Source organism: Exserohilum turcica (assembly GCF_000359705.1).
Source record: "Exserohilum turcica Et28A unplaced genomic scaffold SETTUscaffold_12, whole genome shotgun sequence".
NCBI lineage: Eukaryota > Fungi > Ascomycota > Dothideomycetes > Pleosporales > Pleosporaceae > Exserohilum > Exserohilum turcicum.
Window position 1 is genome coordinate 1,577,342 of NW_007359937.1, and position 14,125 is coordinate 1,591,466.

Sequence of the window (14,125 nt, forward strand, 5' to 3'; positions counted from 1 at the left end):
GTACGTGCTCTGGGAGGATCTTAAGAGGGAGAACGTTTGGCTCGAAACCAGCCTCAATAGCTCTACTATAGATACGATTGACCGTACGAGGATGAACACCAGTAAGTTCAGAGATCTGTGATGTAGACTTGCCAACAGAAGGTGACTTTAACGCCACAATTAAGGTGCGGGTGTAAGGATCAGTATTAGGAGACATTGTAACGATAGATACAGACAAATCGTACAGCTACTCAGCTCAAAGGTGGGAGTTGCGCCAAGAAGAGTTATGCCGAAGCGCCGAGATTAGCGTGGGACAAAACTTTTGTGAGGCACCTCCGTACGTGCCATCCTTTTCCTTTTGCTGCGCCTCGGGCGTAATGTGCGTGTCGACAAACTTGCGAATCTCCCTCTGTAGCGCCCGGTGGCTCTCCTTGAAGTACGGGCTCTTGAACTGCGGCCGCAGCCACAACGGCTCCGCGTACGGCACTGGGCTCAGATCGCCGGGCTTCTGCACAATCACCTCTGGTGTCTCGCCCTCAATCGTGCCAATGCACAGCTCGCTGTACTTTTCCAGCACTTCTTGTCGGTGCAGATTGTAAAACGTCGTCGTCGCATCTTGGCCCGCCACCTGCTCGAGCACAACGGACCCGCCGGGATGCGCATCCACAAAGTCGCTGAGATCGTATACTTTGTGGTCGATTATGCACCAGAGATCGTCGCCCTTGTTATGCGAAGCGACCGATTCGCGCGTAAGTGCTGCGTGAGGCATGGTGAGGAATGAAAACGTGGGTGCTGGATAAGTATTCAAGAAAGAAAAAGAAAGAAAAGCAGATCACAATTCAAAGGAACACGACGTGGCAGAACCGGCTTAAGGAGACATAAACGACGAGGACGTCAAAAACCCCCCATTAAGGCGGGTCTCCGCGTCGTCTTCTAAGCCTCGGTATATCCAGGAACAAGCTAGTCCCTTTCCGCCTGGTATCTCCGTTTCGGGCGCCGATAGAAAGCCCATTCTGGGGAACATACCGAGGCTTGCATTTATGCCTTCGCTTATTGGTCGTGCCCGCATAGCAGGGGTTACCACCGAGGAGCGAGGGGGGGCTGGGGACAGCAGGTTGGTTCGGAAGCCTCTGCGATGCGTTTGCCCCTACTAGAACTTTAAACTACGCCCTCGTGTCCCCCCTACCCTTGCACTCGTGCACGACATCATGTCATGCTCAGGCCACCACGCACATATGAATAATGTACTTGTGTAGTAGTACATGCAATAACGATTTGTGCGCTTTAGGTTGTTTGTGGTGCAAGTCACGTGAGGTGATGGGGTCTCTGCATCTGCTTACTGCGCTTGGCTTGTAGTTGGGACTCTCACTCACGCTCACATTCTTCGCAATAATAGTCGTAACAATGTGGGCGGAACGAGCGTCTTGTGCTGTGATTTTTTTTTCGCGCTTTTGTATCTACAAGTGATTTCAAAGTGCTCACCCGACATATCCTGCTTCGCCATAGGGTACACGATTAAGACTGCACTAAGGTATACCCCATACCCCTGGATCCCACACACAAACACATGGCAAGTACTAGAGTGATGGATGCAATCTTACAATCTAAGGTACGGGGAAGAAGAAGTGAGTGAGTGAGAGAGAGAGAGATGGAATATCGCTGTATGTAAAGTACAGAGCTAAGCTAAGGAGCTAAGCTAAGCATTAGAGTATTCCTACTCCCTTGCTTCCCTGCGTGACTCGTTCCTATGTAGCTTACTCTGCATACGTACACAGTAAAGAACCGAAGAATAGAATAGTAGAGGAAAGCATACTGCGTTGATTAGTCTTGTTGTCTCTAATACCCCAACGATACAAGGGAAGAAAGAAAGAAAGAAAGAAAGAAAGAAAGAAAGAAAGAAAGAAAGAAAAAAGAGAGATAGTAAGACGTTGTAAGTATCACGCTAACACAATCAAACCCCCCAGGATTTCAGAATATTCAACACGCTCCTCTCTCTCTGCTGTACTCTCTTCTCTTTGTGTGAAAGTATCTCCCGGCCACATTCTTCACCGCTTATGTATTCATTTTAACAGCCTATTCGTTATTCCTTACCTCCTCCTCTCTCTCTCTCTCTTTCTCTCTCTCTCTCTCTCTCTCTCTCTCTTTCGTTCCAACCCTACCTCTTACCCCCCAAACATGCAGCTATGTATACGCGAGACATGTAAGTAGTTTACCAAGACACATAAAATACACGTAAGAAGTGATAGCAAGGACTATGGTAAGGGAGACTGTTTGTTGATATATATATAACGTGTTTCACCAGTAAGCGGGCCACCCCAGTATGTGGGCCACCTCCCCAAACTTTTACATCTTTGTAATAGTATTGCGCAACACTACCACAATATTTTTTATTAAGTAGAATAAGATATTATTCTTTAGACGTATTGCTATCCTTTGTATCCTCTAATTCTACTTGACAAGTGCGAGAGTTGTGTCTAATTTAGCTGCAACGCCCGCAGCGCTGTTCACTACGCACCCTCTTCGCAGACGTTGCACCATTATTATAGCTACTACCCTCTGCCTTAGTGATCTGATTAGCTATCTAGCTAACTGTCTAGGACCCCTCTGCTTGTACGTAGCGCCTCTTACGAGTTTTTCGCTTTGTTACTTTAGTAATCGTAGCTTTAAGGCGATTAAGTTTCTTCTGCATTAACACTATATTATAAGCTATCTGCTAAGCTCTCTTACTTAACTGCTATATCTACTCCTTAAGAGAACTTGTAGGAGACCCTTGCTGGATTTGCATACGGTTTCGAATAAGCGTAGCCTGCGCCTCCATTTCGCGCGCGTTGCGCGGCGTTTTCGGCTCCCAAGCAGTAGTCTCTTGCGCTGGTGGAGTTGGCGTACGCAGCATGACGTTAAGCTGTGATAAAACAACGTTATAATTGTGCGGTGAAAGTCCAGCACCTTGGAACCCTCCGCGGATATTTTCTGGTGTAATAGCCTTATAATAGGCCTTTTTAAACGCTGGTAGGAAGGTTTCTTTGCTAATATAGTAGATGCGATTGCGTGCTAAGACCGAGATAGCATCACCATACGCGCGCTTTAACGGCGAGAAGCAGCCCACATCAAGAGGCTGTAAGAGGTGCGACGAGTGGGGAGGCATACAGAGGAGGATTATCTTCATCTCTTCGCAGAGATCTCGGAAATCCACCGAGCAGTGGCTCTCATGGCCGTCAATAATAAGCAGCCTATGCGTCCCCACAGGCCGCGCATAGGAATTAAAGTGACGAAGCCAGTCAAGCGCTAGATCGTTGTTCGTCCAGCTGGTAGGACTAACTTAGATCACCTAGTCGCGTGGCAGATCCTCCGTGAACCAGGTAGAGATTAGAACCTTGCTAGCGAAGATAAGAAACGCTGGGATACGCGTGCCTGTTGCGCCAACGCCTTGTATCAGCGTAACCCACTCACGATTGCTTGGCTGGATCTTCTTTGTTCTCCCTAGTTTGTCTAAGCCCGTGATAACTGACTGTGATAAAATCTTGCCTATAATAAAGCTAGTCTTATTAAAGTTATAGATATCTTCGTCCACGATACCATACTTTGCCTTTATATTCTAAACTAGCTTAAACTAGCCCTTAATAAGCGCTAGGTCTTCGTAGAGAGCTTGCTGGTGATCGTATGGACGGCTCTAGCGCGTACGCAGCTCAGGATTGCGCTGGACAAACCTATCAACCCAGTTCTTGCCCACCTCCTTCCCGCCACGCTCTCGGAGCAGTCTGTTGGCCATATCTCGCACGTCGTCTTTCCCACAGGGTAGTCCTCGCTCAGCCTCAACTATTACACGCATAGTAATAGCCTCCTCTTCTAGTTTTGTTAGGCGCCTTGCTGGTGGCTCCTAATCGCTTCGAGGGCGCTGTCCAGCTCGTCGACGCTGGATTGTTGTTCGTGGGACGCTATAGGCGGCAGCAGCGCGTCGTTCACTCTAAATTTGTTTAGAATTAAGATTAGTAATAGCAAGAAATAGATCTGCTTTAGTATAAGTTTTTAACGCGTTGCGTTGTTGAGACATTACGCGTTGTTGTTGCAAAGGTGGGATATCATAGGGAAGTGGCCCACATACTGGGGTGGCCCGCTTACTGGTGAAACACGTTATATATATATATATATATACATTCTTTTTCTAGCGGTGATACCTAAATTTCAATTCGTGTGAAAAGAATCAAGTCTTTAATAGTGAGACTGAGGCTGGTACGACTCGTATGTATGTGTGGTAGAGTAGAGTCTATAGCATCACTTGGGACTTGGTGCGAGAGTTAGTATGGCATACCTTTATCCAAGTAAACAAGCATCAAGTAGGGAACAATCTGACTGTTCTCAGTCTATCCACATACACACACACAACAAACAGAGGGGAGGGGGAATCTGTCATGATGAACCTAACCTAACCTAACCAAATCAACCATACCACACCATACCAAACCAAACCCAAGCAATCTCCCCACCTTGCATAACACATGGAAAAAATATGTAATCTATATCGGCATTCCTATCTTTCGTGCCATCATAATCAAGGGTACATCAGTGCCCGCTTTTTCTTTCCTTCATTTTTTTGTTGCCATCCATTCATATTGTCATCTCTGATCAAACACAATTCATGTTACATGACACATTGTCCTTCGTCTCGATGAGGCCGTCTAGTCAAAACTGACCACTGTCAAAGGCCGTTTAGCTAAGGTAGGCCTGGGCTGTGCGCTGTTGGTCTGGAGTCAGGGATGCAGCGGCTTGACTCAGGTCGGTGCTGGTGGCTTGGATAAGCGCCTTGACAGAAGCAACTATGCGGTTGGCAGTCTGTCCTTGCAGGGTCTCGGCCTCGAGGGCTTGGACGACATAGTTGAAGATCTTGGCAGGCTGAGAAAAGACGGCTTGGTTTTGCCTAGTGTTTGTTAGTATGAATTTGCTGAACAGCCACATTCGGTATACTTACTGTTCGATCAATTGTACCAAGAAAGCATATGCGTATGGTGCAGCCTCCTCGTCGTTTGTGATTGGCAGCGTGTCTATCCAGGCAACAGCAACATTGTTCCAGTTCTGCACCTTGCTTGCGTTGTAATGCAGAATCTTGGCAATCGCAGCCGATGCATTCTCTGTCGCAAAAATGTCATCGTCAGTACGAGCGTTTGGCCGCTGGATGACATTGAAGAGAGTAGGCAGCGAGGCAGCAACAAACTCTGACCAGTTCTCGCCACCCTTGTGGGCTGCGACACCCACGCCATATACCGCTGCTTGACGGTTGGCAGGCACGTCGTCCTGCATTCCATCGATGAGTGGCTGCATGATTTGGTCTTTGTACTGCCACGACTCTGGGCCACAGAACTCCAGGACGTCGTCGTAGATGCAAATGGCCCACTGGCGTTGGGTAGGATCTTGGTTGACAGCTGCCATCCTGTAGTAATCAACCAAAACAGCCCAGTGCGGGAGGAAGGCGGTGCCCATGGTCTTGAAGATGCTGTGGAACGCCTTGTTCATGTCGGAAAGCAGGTTCTGGTCGTCCTCGATGGCGAACAGAATCTCTTCGGATGCCTCCTCGCCGTCTTCGTTCTCAGCCTGCTCTTCCAGACGCTCCTTGACGCGCACGTTGTAGTCTTCAAGCACGCTCCTAGCGGACTCGATGAAAGTGGTCATGTGCGCATCAGTCAGGCAGTTTCGGCCAATGCATTCAAGGCATTCGTAGAAACACTGGTACATCTCCGCAAGGGTGTCAATAGCAGGCTCAGTGCTCAAGACCTCGAGCACACGCTCCACAGTGCGCTTCCAGAGGTCTCCCAGCTGCGCAGACTCTGGACCGTGGGCTTTCTTGTATGCATTCAGCAAAGTCGGAACACACTTGGCCGACGCGACTCGCACAGGGTCGTGGAAGAAAAAGGCCAGGCCAGGGAGGGCAATCTTCTCCATGATGTCATTAACATATGGCTCGAAAGCATCCTCCAGAACCTGAGCATAAATGACAATAAGCTCAATAGCCATGTGCTTGTCGTCAAGAATACTAGTCTTGATGCCAATGACCTTGCCCTTGAGTGGCACGAGTTCCCAGCCTTCCTCGTCCTGAATCTGAGCGACCTGGTCTTCGTCGTCGAGCAGCTGGATGTCCGCCTTGGCCCCGGCAAGCTCAGTGAGTGGTGGGATAACGCCAGCGAGGAAAGGGACGAATTCACGGCCAAGCACACGGCACATGCGGCCCCAGCAGTGGAGCAGGTACGAGGCTTGTGGATCGTCAGGCTCCGACACGCTGTTTTGGATACGTCCCAGGAGCTGGACGAGGTTGAGCGCGTCCTGGCCCATGCGGTCCTTGCCAACAGCAAGAGCAATGAGAGTTGCACATTCCATAGCCTTTGCTCGCAGCAGCCGGTACTCTTTTGACTGCTCCTCTTGTAGCACGTTGAACAGCAGCGGCATCAGAGTGTCGTAGTACTTGGAGAAGGCAGCTTCAGCCGAATCAGCGACAGTCGCAATGGTAGACAGAGCCTGCTCCTGGACAAAGCGCTTGGGGCTTTGCAAAAGCATCAACAGATGGTTGAGGAGCTGGTCCAGATATGGTTCAAGAATGTTCTTCTCAGCCTCCTCGCAAAAGTTGACTAGAGCAGCTGCTGCGTGTGCCTGAACGCGGGGCTCTGCAGACTCCAGGACGGGAATGATGTTCGGCAAAACGACCTGGTGGTACTTTTCTTGCATGGTTCCCGCAAAATCAGTCGACATCTGGCCAACAGCGTTACAGGCAGCCCATCGGACACGGGGATGGGGATCCCGAAGCGCAGGGAGTACGAGATCCAGAACCTTGTCGAGTTCTCCAACCATCAGCTCGCGGCATCCCTCGGAAATGGCCGAGATGGCCATGAGAGCGGCATGTCTGTCGCGCCAAGCCGACGAAGTCATCATGCGGGGGAGCCAGTTAAAGGTCGGCGGCAAGATGGCCTGTCCACCCAGCTTGTTTGCCAAGCGATCCATGCATTGTTCACCGGCAACGTGGTTTGAATCGCTCTCTTCGTCCAACTTGTGCATGTTAGCAGTGCACAAATTTCCAGGCTGGTTGACTCACGTCTTCGGAAACGTTCCACTCTTCGGCGTCGTCGTCATCAGCACCAACGTCAGTCATCAGAGACAGACATTGCGTGACCATGTCGTTTGTGAAATTAGCGTCCTTTTTGCACATGACTGGAGCATTGTCGGCGAACGTGGCCATGAGCTCCAGCGCATTTTGACGAGCTGTTTCTCCGAGATCCTTGTCCTGAATCACCGAGATGCTGAATTGAACCAGGCTGTTGAACAGGGGCTTGAACATCTTTGGCGCGACCTCGGCGAGGTCGATGAGCGAGATGAGGGCCTTGGTAAGCAGCTCGGCATCGCCAGAGTCTTTGATGGGCGGCAGAATGTTGAGAATCTCGCCAATGAGCGAGTAGTACTTGGACTGAGCCTTCTTGGTGATGGAGCGGAAAAAGGACGCAAAGGCCTCAACAGAAGCAATCCGGACCTGTGCATGTCAGTCGGTGTGCGCGCGGTGCATGCGCAAGCACTCACAGAAGACTCGCTGTCGGCAAACCCGCCCTTGAAGGCGGTCATGACCACATCTTCATGCTGCTTCTCGATAATCTGCGGGGTTGTTGAGAATATCCTGAACGCATTCTCGCGCTGTGCGGGGTCCTGCGACTGGCTTGCCTGGAACAGGGCGCCCAGAAGCTCCGGCCATGCGACGCCTAGAAGAATTTAGACTTGAACCCGCAGTGTTCAGCAGCAGCAGCAGCTCCTCGTACCTTCGTCCGTGTGCTGGCGGGCGAGCTCTGCAACGGCATCTCCAATCTTTGTGCGGACCGAAGTGTCGGTCTCGTTGGCCAGGCATTGCAGCAGCTTGGCGCGTATGGCTTCTCGCTCAGCGGGATTGAGCGTCAGGAACAGGTCGGCGGTCTGACCGGAAGGCGCCTTGCGAGGCTTGGACGACTGGCGCCTGAAGATGACGGCGGCAAAGGTTCGCGTCTGCGTGCTGCCGGTAAGCGGCAGAGCCAGGCGGCGGGCGAGAGGGGGGAGGTCTTACTGAGGTATCCTGGGCCAGTTCAATCTGCTCGGAAAGGCCCATCAAGAGCACTTCGGGCCTCTGGGCGACCCATTCGTCGTTCAGCTGCTGCTCGGCTGCCGTGCGCTGGACATTATCAGGCGACTGGAGGCCCTGCAGCAGCGTGGCCAGCGCCGTGTGAACCTCTGCGGGTAGTACAGACATGATGCGAGTCTAGGGGGACTTGTCTCGTTGGGCAGCGGCCCGGTGCGTTCTGGTGTTGTTCGCAGGCAAGGGCCTACCAAGACGAGAGAGCGGTGCTGGGTTGGCCGGGAATGCTTGCGGAGCGCGCGTGACGTGTGTGCTTGGATCGCGCCCCTGCTGCCGTCGGTGTGTGCGAGGCGGCCGTGGGCAAAGCTGCAGCAAGACGGTAGGCGGCAGAGTTTGGGGGGGAATGCTCGGTGTGGCTTCAGGGTTGCCGTGGAAATTTCACTGAATGTTTTGGCGGGGCTGCTCGCGAGTCCGCGCCTTGTCCAAAAATGTTCTCCAACCACGGGCAAGGATGCGTGTAAAAGCACATGCCGCCCCCGCATTGTCATTGGCTGGCGGCATCGTCTCTACACGCTGGCTACCCACTGTGGCACTGCCTTCACCCAGCCCAATGCTGCCCTCTGCGTACCTGGTCACATGTTGTTATTGCTGTCGTCGTCGTTGTCTCTCATCTTTGGGCAGACCTTGTATAATATCGATTAGACTACCCAAGTGGCTACGAAATACCCAGGAATCTATGGGATATCAAATTCTAACAAGGAAAAGAATAAACTCGCTGATGACTCAACCGCTGCCTATCCCAATAGTACTACCGACGGATTTACCGGTTCGAGGCGCGGCCAAGCACAAAGACACCGACAATGACGACGGCCAGCACACCGATGGCGCCGGGGAGGAGAAGGTCGTTCGGAACCCCGGCAATGATCTCGGGCTGCTGCGACACGGGAGCCGGCTGGTGGCGGCCTCTTGATCTAGGCGTGTCCTCGACGTCGTCATCGAAGAACTGCTTGCGCTCGCGGAGCGTGGATTCAGGAGGCGTGGGAGGTTTTGAGAGCGCTGGCTGAGGATTGACCTCGGCAGACATAGGCGCCTTGTCCGGGTGGTGGACAAAGAGATCGACCTTTTCGCGGTGTGCCATGCGTGATAGGCTGACAGCCTCTACGAGATCGTCGTTGGTCGTGATGGAGATGGTATCGCCTTCGTTGTCCAGGTAGCTCAGGGCAAAGCCGGCCCTCGAGAGCTTGCCTCCCTCGAAGCTGGGGATACCTCCCAGGGTTTCGACCTCGCTACCCAGCTTGTTGGCTACGTTGGTGATGAGCTCCTCGATGCCAGCGGAAATAACCACCTGCAGGCGGTGCACACGCCCGCTCGGAGCCTTGAACTTGAAGGGGAACGGCATGTCTTCAATGTGCGTTGGCGGGATGCTGGCGACGTGAGACGGAGGCGGTGAGTCTTCCCCATGGTGGGATGCAGACTCGTTTGGCATTACGCTGTCACCACGATCCATGAGGCCAGGGCGGTCGTGGTGCGAGACGTACGAGCGGTGGTCAGGGTGACGGCTGCCTCCCTCGCCCGACATCATCGACTCGGTCTCGTTGTCGAGCGACAGCCAGAACTTGTTCCATGCCGGGCCCTCACTGTCCGTGGTGCTGATGTTGTTGATCTGGCGGCAGTCAGTATCAAGGCCATGACCAGCACAAGCACCTTGCCTACCTGATCAAGTGTGGCATAAGTCAATTTGAGAACGTCCACCATGCCGACAATTTCGCCAGCATCGCTCATGACAGGTAAGTTGAGGTAGTGGCCATCTGCAGGGTATTAGTGGATACTCTAGACAGGGATAATACGTGGTCCACTTACCATGCATCTTGCGGAGCGCAGACTGGATGCTCATGTCCACCGGCGCAAAGTCGGGGTGAGGGGTCATCACCCGCACAACACTGCAAGTCATTGGGTCCAGCCCCGCGGCAATAACACGGAGGACGACATCTTTGCTAGTGAAAATACCAGTAATAGAGCCGTTGTCTTGCACCAGGACCGCAGTCGTGTGGTTTTCCTTCATGAGTGCCGCCGCTTCCTTGACTGAAGTGCGAACCGACACAGTCGTGGGAGGAAGACCTGTCAGGACCGATTCGAGCGTAGGCCCAGACATCTTTTGGCGGATCGCCTCGACATACTGGATAATCTGCTGCGGCTGGCTGGAGCCCATCTCGGCCTGCACGCCCTCGAGAGCGTCGTACAGCTTGCGGGACGAGGCGTACGCCCGCTCCAATTTTTCCATGGCATCGTAGAAGCACTTAGTAATGTCCAGGATACCAGAGATGTCGTGGTTCTCGTCCATGACTGGGAGATGACGGAACCCTTTCCTGACCATGAGATCCAACGCATCCGTCGCACTTGTGTCCGTCTTTGCGCACAGAGGGTTCTTGGTCATAATCTCCTCAATGGTGACGTCGCGAGCCTTGATGCCATTGCCGACCACACGGAAAGCGAGATCCTTGGCCGTGAAGATGCCCGCGATACGGTCGTCCTCGTCTGTAACCAGGACGCAGTCCTCGCGCTTGGCCGCCATCAGCTGGGCCGCCTCGGCGACCGTCGTCGAGGGCTTTATTTGCAGCGCGGGAGACGGCTTCAGGGCGAGGACGGTGCCGGGCGGGGCCTTTTTCGAGGGGCGAACTCGGCCGCTGATAGTCTTCTTCTTATTGAGGTCCGACTCGATTTTCCGACGAATGGCCTGGCGCAAGATCAGTACGCAGTCGCACGCATGCGGCAGGGTCGCTCACGTCGTCTCTCTTGGACATCTTGGCCCTGCTGGCGCTGAGCGACGAGCCGCCCGCATCGCTCTGGGTGACATGGGAGTGGTGCTCCAAACCAGAGGGGCGCGGGATGGCAGACGGGCTGTGGCCGAGATGCTGGGGCTGGTTGCGGTTCGAAGATTTGGGCGTCCCCCGCATTGCACCGGTATGGGACATGGCAATGTCCTGTGCTTTTGGGGCTGCGAGGTAGGTTTTGCCTGGTTGGCGGAAGAGGGGCCAGTAAGAAGGATTCCGACGGCCTTTACGGAGGTCGACGTGGTTGCGCCAGGGTACGGGTGCTAGACGAAAACAATCGCGAGGGAGGAAGCGCCCAGACCAGACCGCTACTCACACTCACGACATTTGCCAGTTTCCGCGCCACCTGACGTGGTCACAGTCGGGCCCCGTGCAGGCACAGCAATCGCCACAAGGGAAGCGAGATTGCATTGCTCGACGACACGCGCGAAGAACCGCCATCGCCTTGATGCGGGAGGGTGAGACTCGCTGCGCGGCGGAGTGGCGCCCGCCCCTTTGCAGACTACTGCTGTAGTTTGGAGAGGCAAAAACCTTGCAGTGACTCATCTTGGCCGTGGGCCGCCATGGCGCTCCAACTCCCATCTTTGCGACGACACACCGGGCCCTCGCCAGCCATGGCCTTCTTGACCTGGCCCCCCTTCCCCTTTGAACTTTGTTTGCATGTATGGGGATCACCCTGGGCCTGCAGATGGCCAGCCTCAGCCTCAGCCTCAGCCTCAGAGCCCCCCTATATGCGCAGCATCGCCCACTAGTGGTTGCATAGCGTTCGTACACTGCACAGGCACAGGCGAGGAGCATTACCACGGTCACATGTCAGCCAGCCAACGCCCCGGCACCACCACCACCACCACGGCGTTCAAAACAGGATAGGGCAAGACGGCCGCATTGCATTGCGCATTCGCCAAAACTAGAGCAGTGGAAAAATCATCTCCCCCACCATCTGCATGGATTCGGCAATGCGCAGAACGCATGCCAGCACCAGCGCCAGCATGGCGGCGGCGTCACGCGGCTACTAGCGCCATCAGCTAGCGCCAAGCGATTAGATTAGATCCGCACCTCGCTACGCGAATTTCGACACTCGTGCCCTCCGACTTCACGAATCCGACGTCAGGAACGACTTTCACGACAACACCCCACTGCTGACTTTTAGATTTCACATCTTCAGTACGCACCCCGCACCTCGCCCAGCAAGACTTCCGCTTACATTGCCCGACAGAATCAGCCCAACATGGTCAAGAAGCGAGCGTCCAACGGCCGTAACAAGAAGGGTCGCGGCCACGTCAAGCCCATCCGCTGCTCCAACTGCTCGCGATGCACGCCCAAGGACAAGGCGATCAAGAGATTCACCATCCGCAACATGGTCGAGTCTGCTGCCATCCGTACGTCTCTCCACCGACTCGCAGCCCCATGGCCCATGGCCTGCACAGCGAGGTGGCGAGCCGCGCAATTGACGTCTCAAATATTAACAGACAATGCTAGGTGATATCTCGGATGCCTCCGTCTTCCCCGAGTACACGGTCCCCAAGATGTACCTGAAGCTCCAGTACTGCGTCTCATGCGCTATCCACGGCAAGATCGTCCGGTACGTGACGCCCGCACAGGAATTTGGTGCGCCTGTGTGCTAACATGCCCGCAGTGTCCGTTCGCGCGAAGGCCGCCGCAACCGTGCCCCTCCCCCACGTGTCAGGTACAACAAGGACGGAAAGAAGATCAACCCCAACCAGGCTGCTGCTAAGACGACTACTGCTTAGGCGGCGCGCGGGTATGGAAAGGAAATGATCACGGCGCTTGGTGTGGGTCTCTTATGGTTCTTTCGGAGTGTCATACTGGAAAATGCATGAATCCACGGAAGATAGGGCAGGCCAAATGACGAATCATGGTTGGGGCTCGCTCGGAATTGCCTGCTTTGAGCACCGAGAGCTAGCTATGAACTTGTAAACGAATATCCAAGTCGACCTGCACCATTTTGGCGCCTGCTTCGGGTGATGTACACATGTGTTGAACGGGTCAGGGGTGGTCATGACGTTTGAGCACTGTCCCCTGACACTGCCTTCGTTCAGACCCACCCTAATCAAACAAAGGGCACTGTGGCCTTCTGCAATGCGCACCGAAGAAGCTGGCGTGAAGCATGTGCCATGAATAGCTGGCTAGACGATGGATATGAACGAGTGCACTGCCGAGTGCTACTTTTTTTTGCCCCCCACACTCCCGTCGAGTAGATATCACACGTATCGTGTCACCGCTCGCATCAGTCGTTTCGTTTCTTTCCGTCGCCGGCGTCCACACTCTTCCTTCCATTCGCCGGTTCAGGCTCCGTCGTTTCCCAGTCTTCGGCATTCTCGTCCCAGCGATCGAGTTCCTCTTCCACCGTAGGCCGTACTATACCCGACTCCTGGCCTTGGACACTCTCTCCCAATTCAATGTCTCGCTCTTCGTCTCCGGCAACGGCAGTGTATCCGCGTGCGGCTCGTTTGCGCTCGAGCATGCGCTTGTGGTACCAGTTGCATAGGCCAAGGGCGAGCAGTGAGCCGAGGACGTTGGCTACGATGTCATAGTAGTCGAAGTCGCGCTGGATCTGGAATGCGCCGTTAGCTTTCGGTCGTATGCTGCTACGTGTCCTTTTCCACGGTCTGACATGCCCAATCGCACCTGCTCGGGCATGCTTGTATGAATATGAGAGGGACCTACAGGCAACAAGCCCTGTACAACCTCGCTCGCCAGACCCAGACCGAGCGTGCAGACGGTCAAGGTCAGTTGCACAACCTTCCTCCTGTTGGTTTCGAGGACCCAGTAAAAGCACAGCGTAAGCAGGAAGAAGGCGATAAAGTGGAGCGCCTTGTCCGACTGTTTGTATGAGGGAATTTTGTAGTCGGACGGGGAGAAGCCTGCGGCGGCGCTGATGAAGATGAGGCCAATGAAGGCAGCTGTGCCAATGTTAGCGTGCTACGGCATAGCGGTCGAGGACGACGTTAAGCGGGAAGCATGAGCAGTGAGACCATCAAAGCGTCGCCACGTACTGCTCGCGCATAGACGCTGCTCCCAGCACGCCGTGAGGATTGGCGGCTCTGTGACGTAAGAAGCGACGTACCGGCAAAGGGTTTCCGTATGCGCATGGTGGGCGGTTGAAACGGGTTAGGGGTGTCGGAGGTCGAGATTCATGCTCGAGGCATGCGAGGTGCTGTCAGACTGGACTGGGAAGCGGCGCGGAACTGCAGCGTTCCTGCCACGAGCTGGCATCTGG

General features: G+C 54.0%; 5 protein-coding genes across 5 annotated transcripts in view; 1 reads left to right on the forward strand and 4 right to left on the reverse strand.

Annotated features, from left to right (window-relative positions):
* Nucleotides 1-748, reverse strand: part of SETTUDRAFT_159479 (uncharacterized protein) — a gene marked incomplete at both ends in the record, with an annotated part of 3,395 nt that extends 2,647 nt beyond the window's left edge. Inside the window, one exon of the mRNA XM_008024624.1 lies at nt 321-748. Coding sequence (XP_008022815.1) covers nt 321-748 — 428 coding nt within the window. The remainder of the gene's footprint in view (nt 1-320) is intronic.
* A 3,630-nt stretch (nt 749-4,378) lies between these two features.
* Nucleotides 4,379-8,401, reverse strand: SETTUDRAFT_127456 (uncharacterized protein). The gene is made up of 6 exons (XM_008024625.1): nt 8,045-8,401; nt 7,767-7,986; nt 7,534-7,709; nt 7,055-7,486; nt 4,946-7,008; nt 4,379-4,894 (listed from the first exon to the last, which is right to left on the reverse strand). Exons 1-6 carry the CDS (start codon nt 8,225-8,227, stop codon nt 4,687-4,689), a joined length of 3,282 nt encoding a protein of 1,093 aa, XP_008022816.1. The 5' UTR covers nt 8,228-8,401; the 3' UTR covers nt 4,379-4,686.
* Nucleotides 8,402-8,731: 330 nt separating this feature from the next.
* SETTUDRAFT_167648 (uncharacterized protein) lies at nt 8,732-11,254 on the reverse strand. Its single transcript, XM_008024626.1, has 4 exons — nt 10,837-11,254; nt 9,914-10,787; nt 9,767-9,861; nt 8,732-9,716 (listed from the first exon to the last, which is right to left on the reverse strand). The coding sequence occupies exons 1-4, from the start codon at nt 11,023-11,025 to the stop codon at nt 8,874-8,876; spliced, it is 2,001 nt and encodes a 666-aa protein (XP_008022817.1). The 5' UTR covers nt 11,026-11,254; the 3' UTR covers nt 8,732-8,873.
* Nucleotides 11,255-12,112: 858 nt separating this feature from the next.
* Nucleotides 12,113-12,635, forward strand: SETTUDRAFT_26256 (uncharacterized protein; the record flags this gene model as incomplete). Its single annotated transcript, XM_008024241.1, has 3 exons — nt 12,113-12,263; nt 12,364-12,466; nt 12,521-12,635. 3 exons carry the CDS (start codon nt 12,113-12,115, stop codon nt 12,633-12,635), a joined length of 369 nt encoding a protein of 122 aa, XP_008022432.1.
* Nucleotides 12,636-13,132: 497 nt separating this feature from the next.
* Nucleotides 13,133-13,997, reverse strand: SETTUDRAFT_159483 (uncharacterized protein; the record flags this gene model as incomplete). The annotated part of the gene is made up of 3 exons (XM_008024627.1): nt 13,133-13,459; nt 13,573-13,808; nt 13,973-13,997. The coding sequence occupies 3 exons, from the start codon at nt 13,995-13,997 to the stop codon at nt 13,133-13,135; spliced, it is 588 nt and encodes a 195-aa protein (XP_008022818.1).
* Between the last annotated feature and the right edge of the window lie 128 nt (nt 13,998-14,125).

Bases quoted from the DNA above. Each gene is read 5' to 3' on its own strand.
- SETTUDRAFT_167648 (XM_008024626.1), bottom strand. From the start codon at position 11,025: ATGTCCCATACCGGTGCAATGCGGGGGACGCCCAAATCTTCGAACCGC. The intron at 9,862-9,913 runs GTAAGTGGACCA...AATACCCTGCAG, and splicing joins TGCGCTCCGCAAGATGCATG to ATGGCCACTACCTCAACTTA. The intron at 9,717-9,766 runs GTAGGCAAGGTG...GACTGCCGCCAG, and splicing joins CTTATGCCACACTTGATCAG to ATCAACAACATCAGCACCAC.
- SETTUDRAFT_127456 (XM_008024625.1), bottom strand. From the start codon at position 8,227: ATGTCTGTACTACCCGCAGAGGTTCACACGGCGCTGGCCACGCTGCTG. The intron at 7,987-8,044 runs GTAAGACCTCCC...GGCAGCACGCAG, and splicing joins AACTGGCCCAGGATACCTCA to ACGCGAACCTTTGCCGCCGT. The intron at 7,710-7,766 runs GTACGAGGAGCT...AAATTCTTCTAG, and splicing joins CCGCCAGCACACGGACGAAG to GCGTCGCATGGCCGGAGCTT.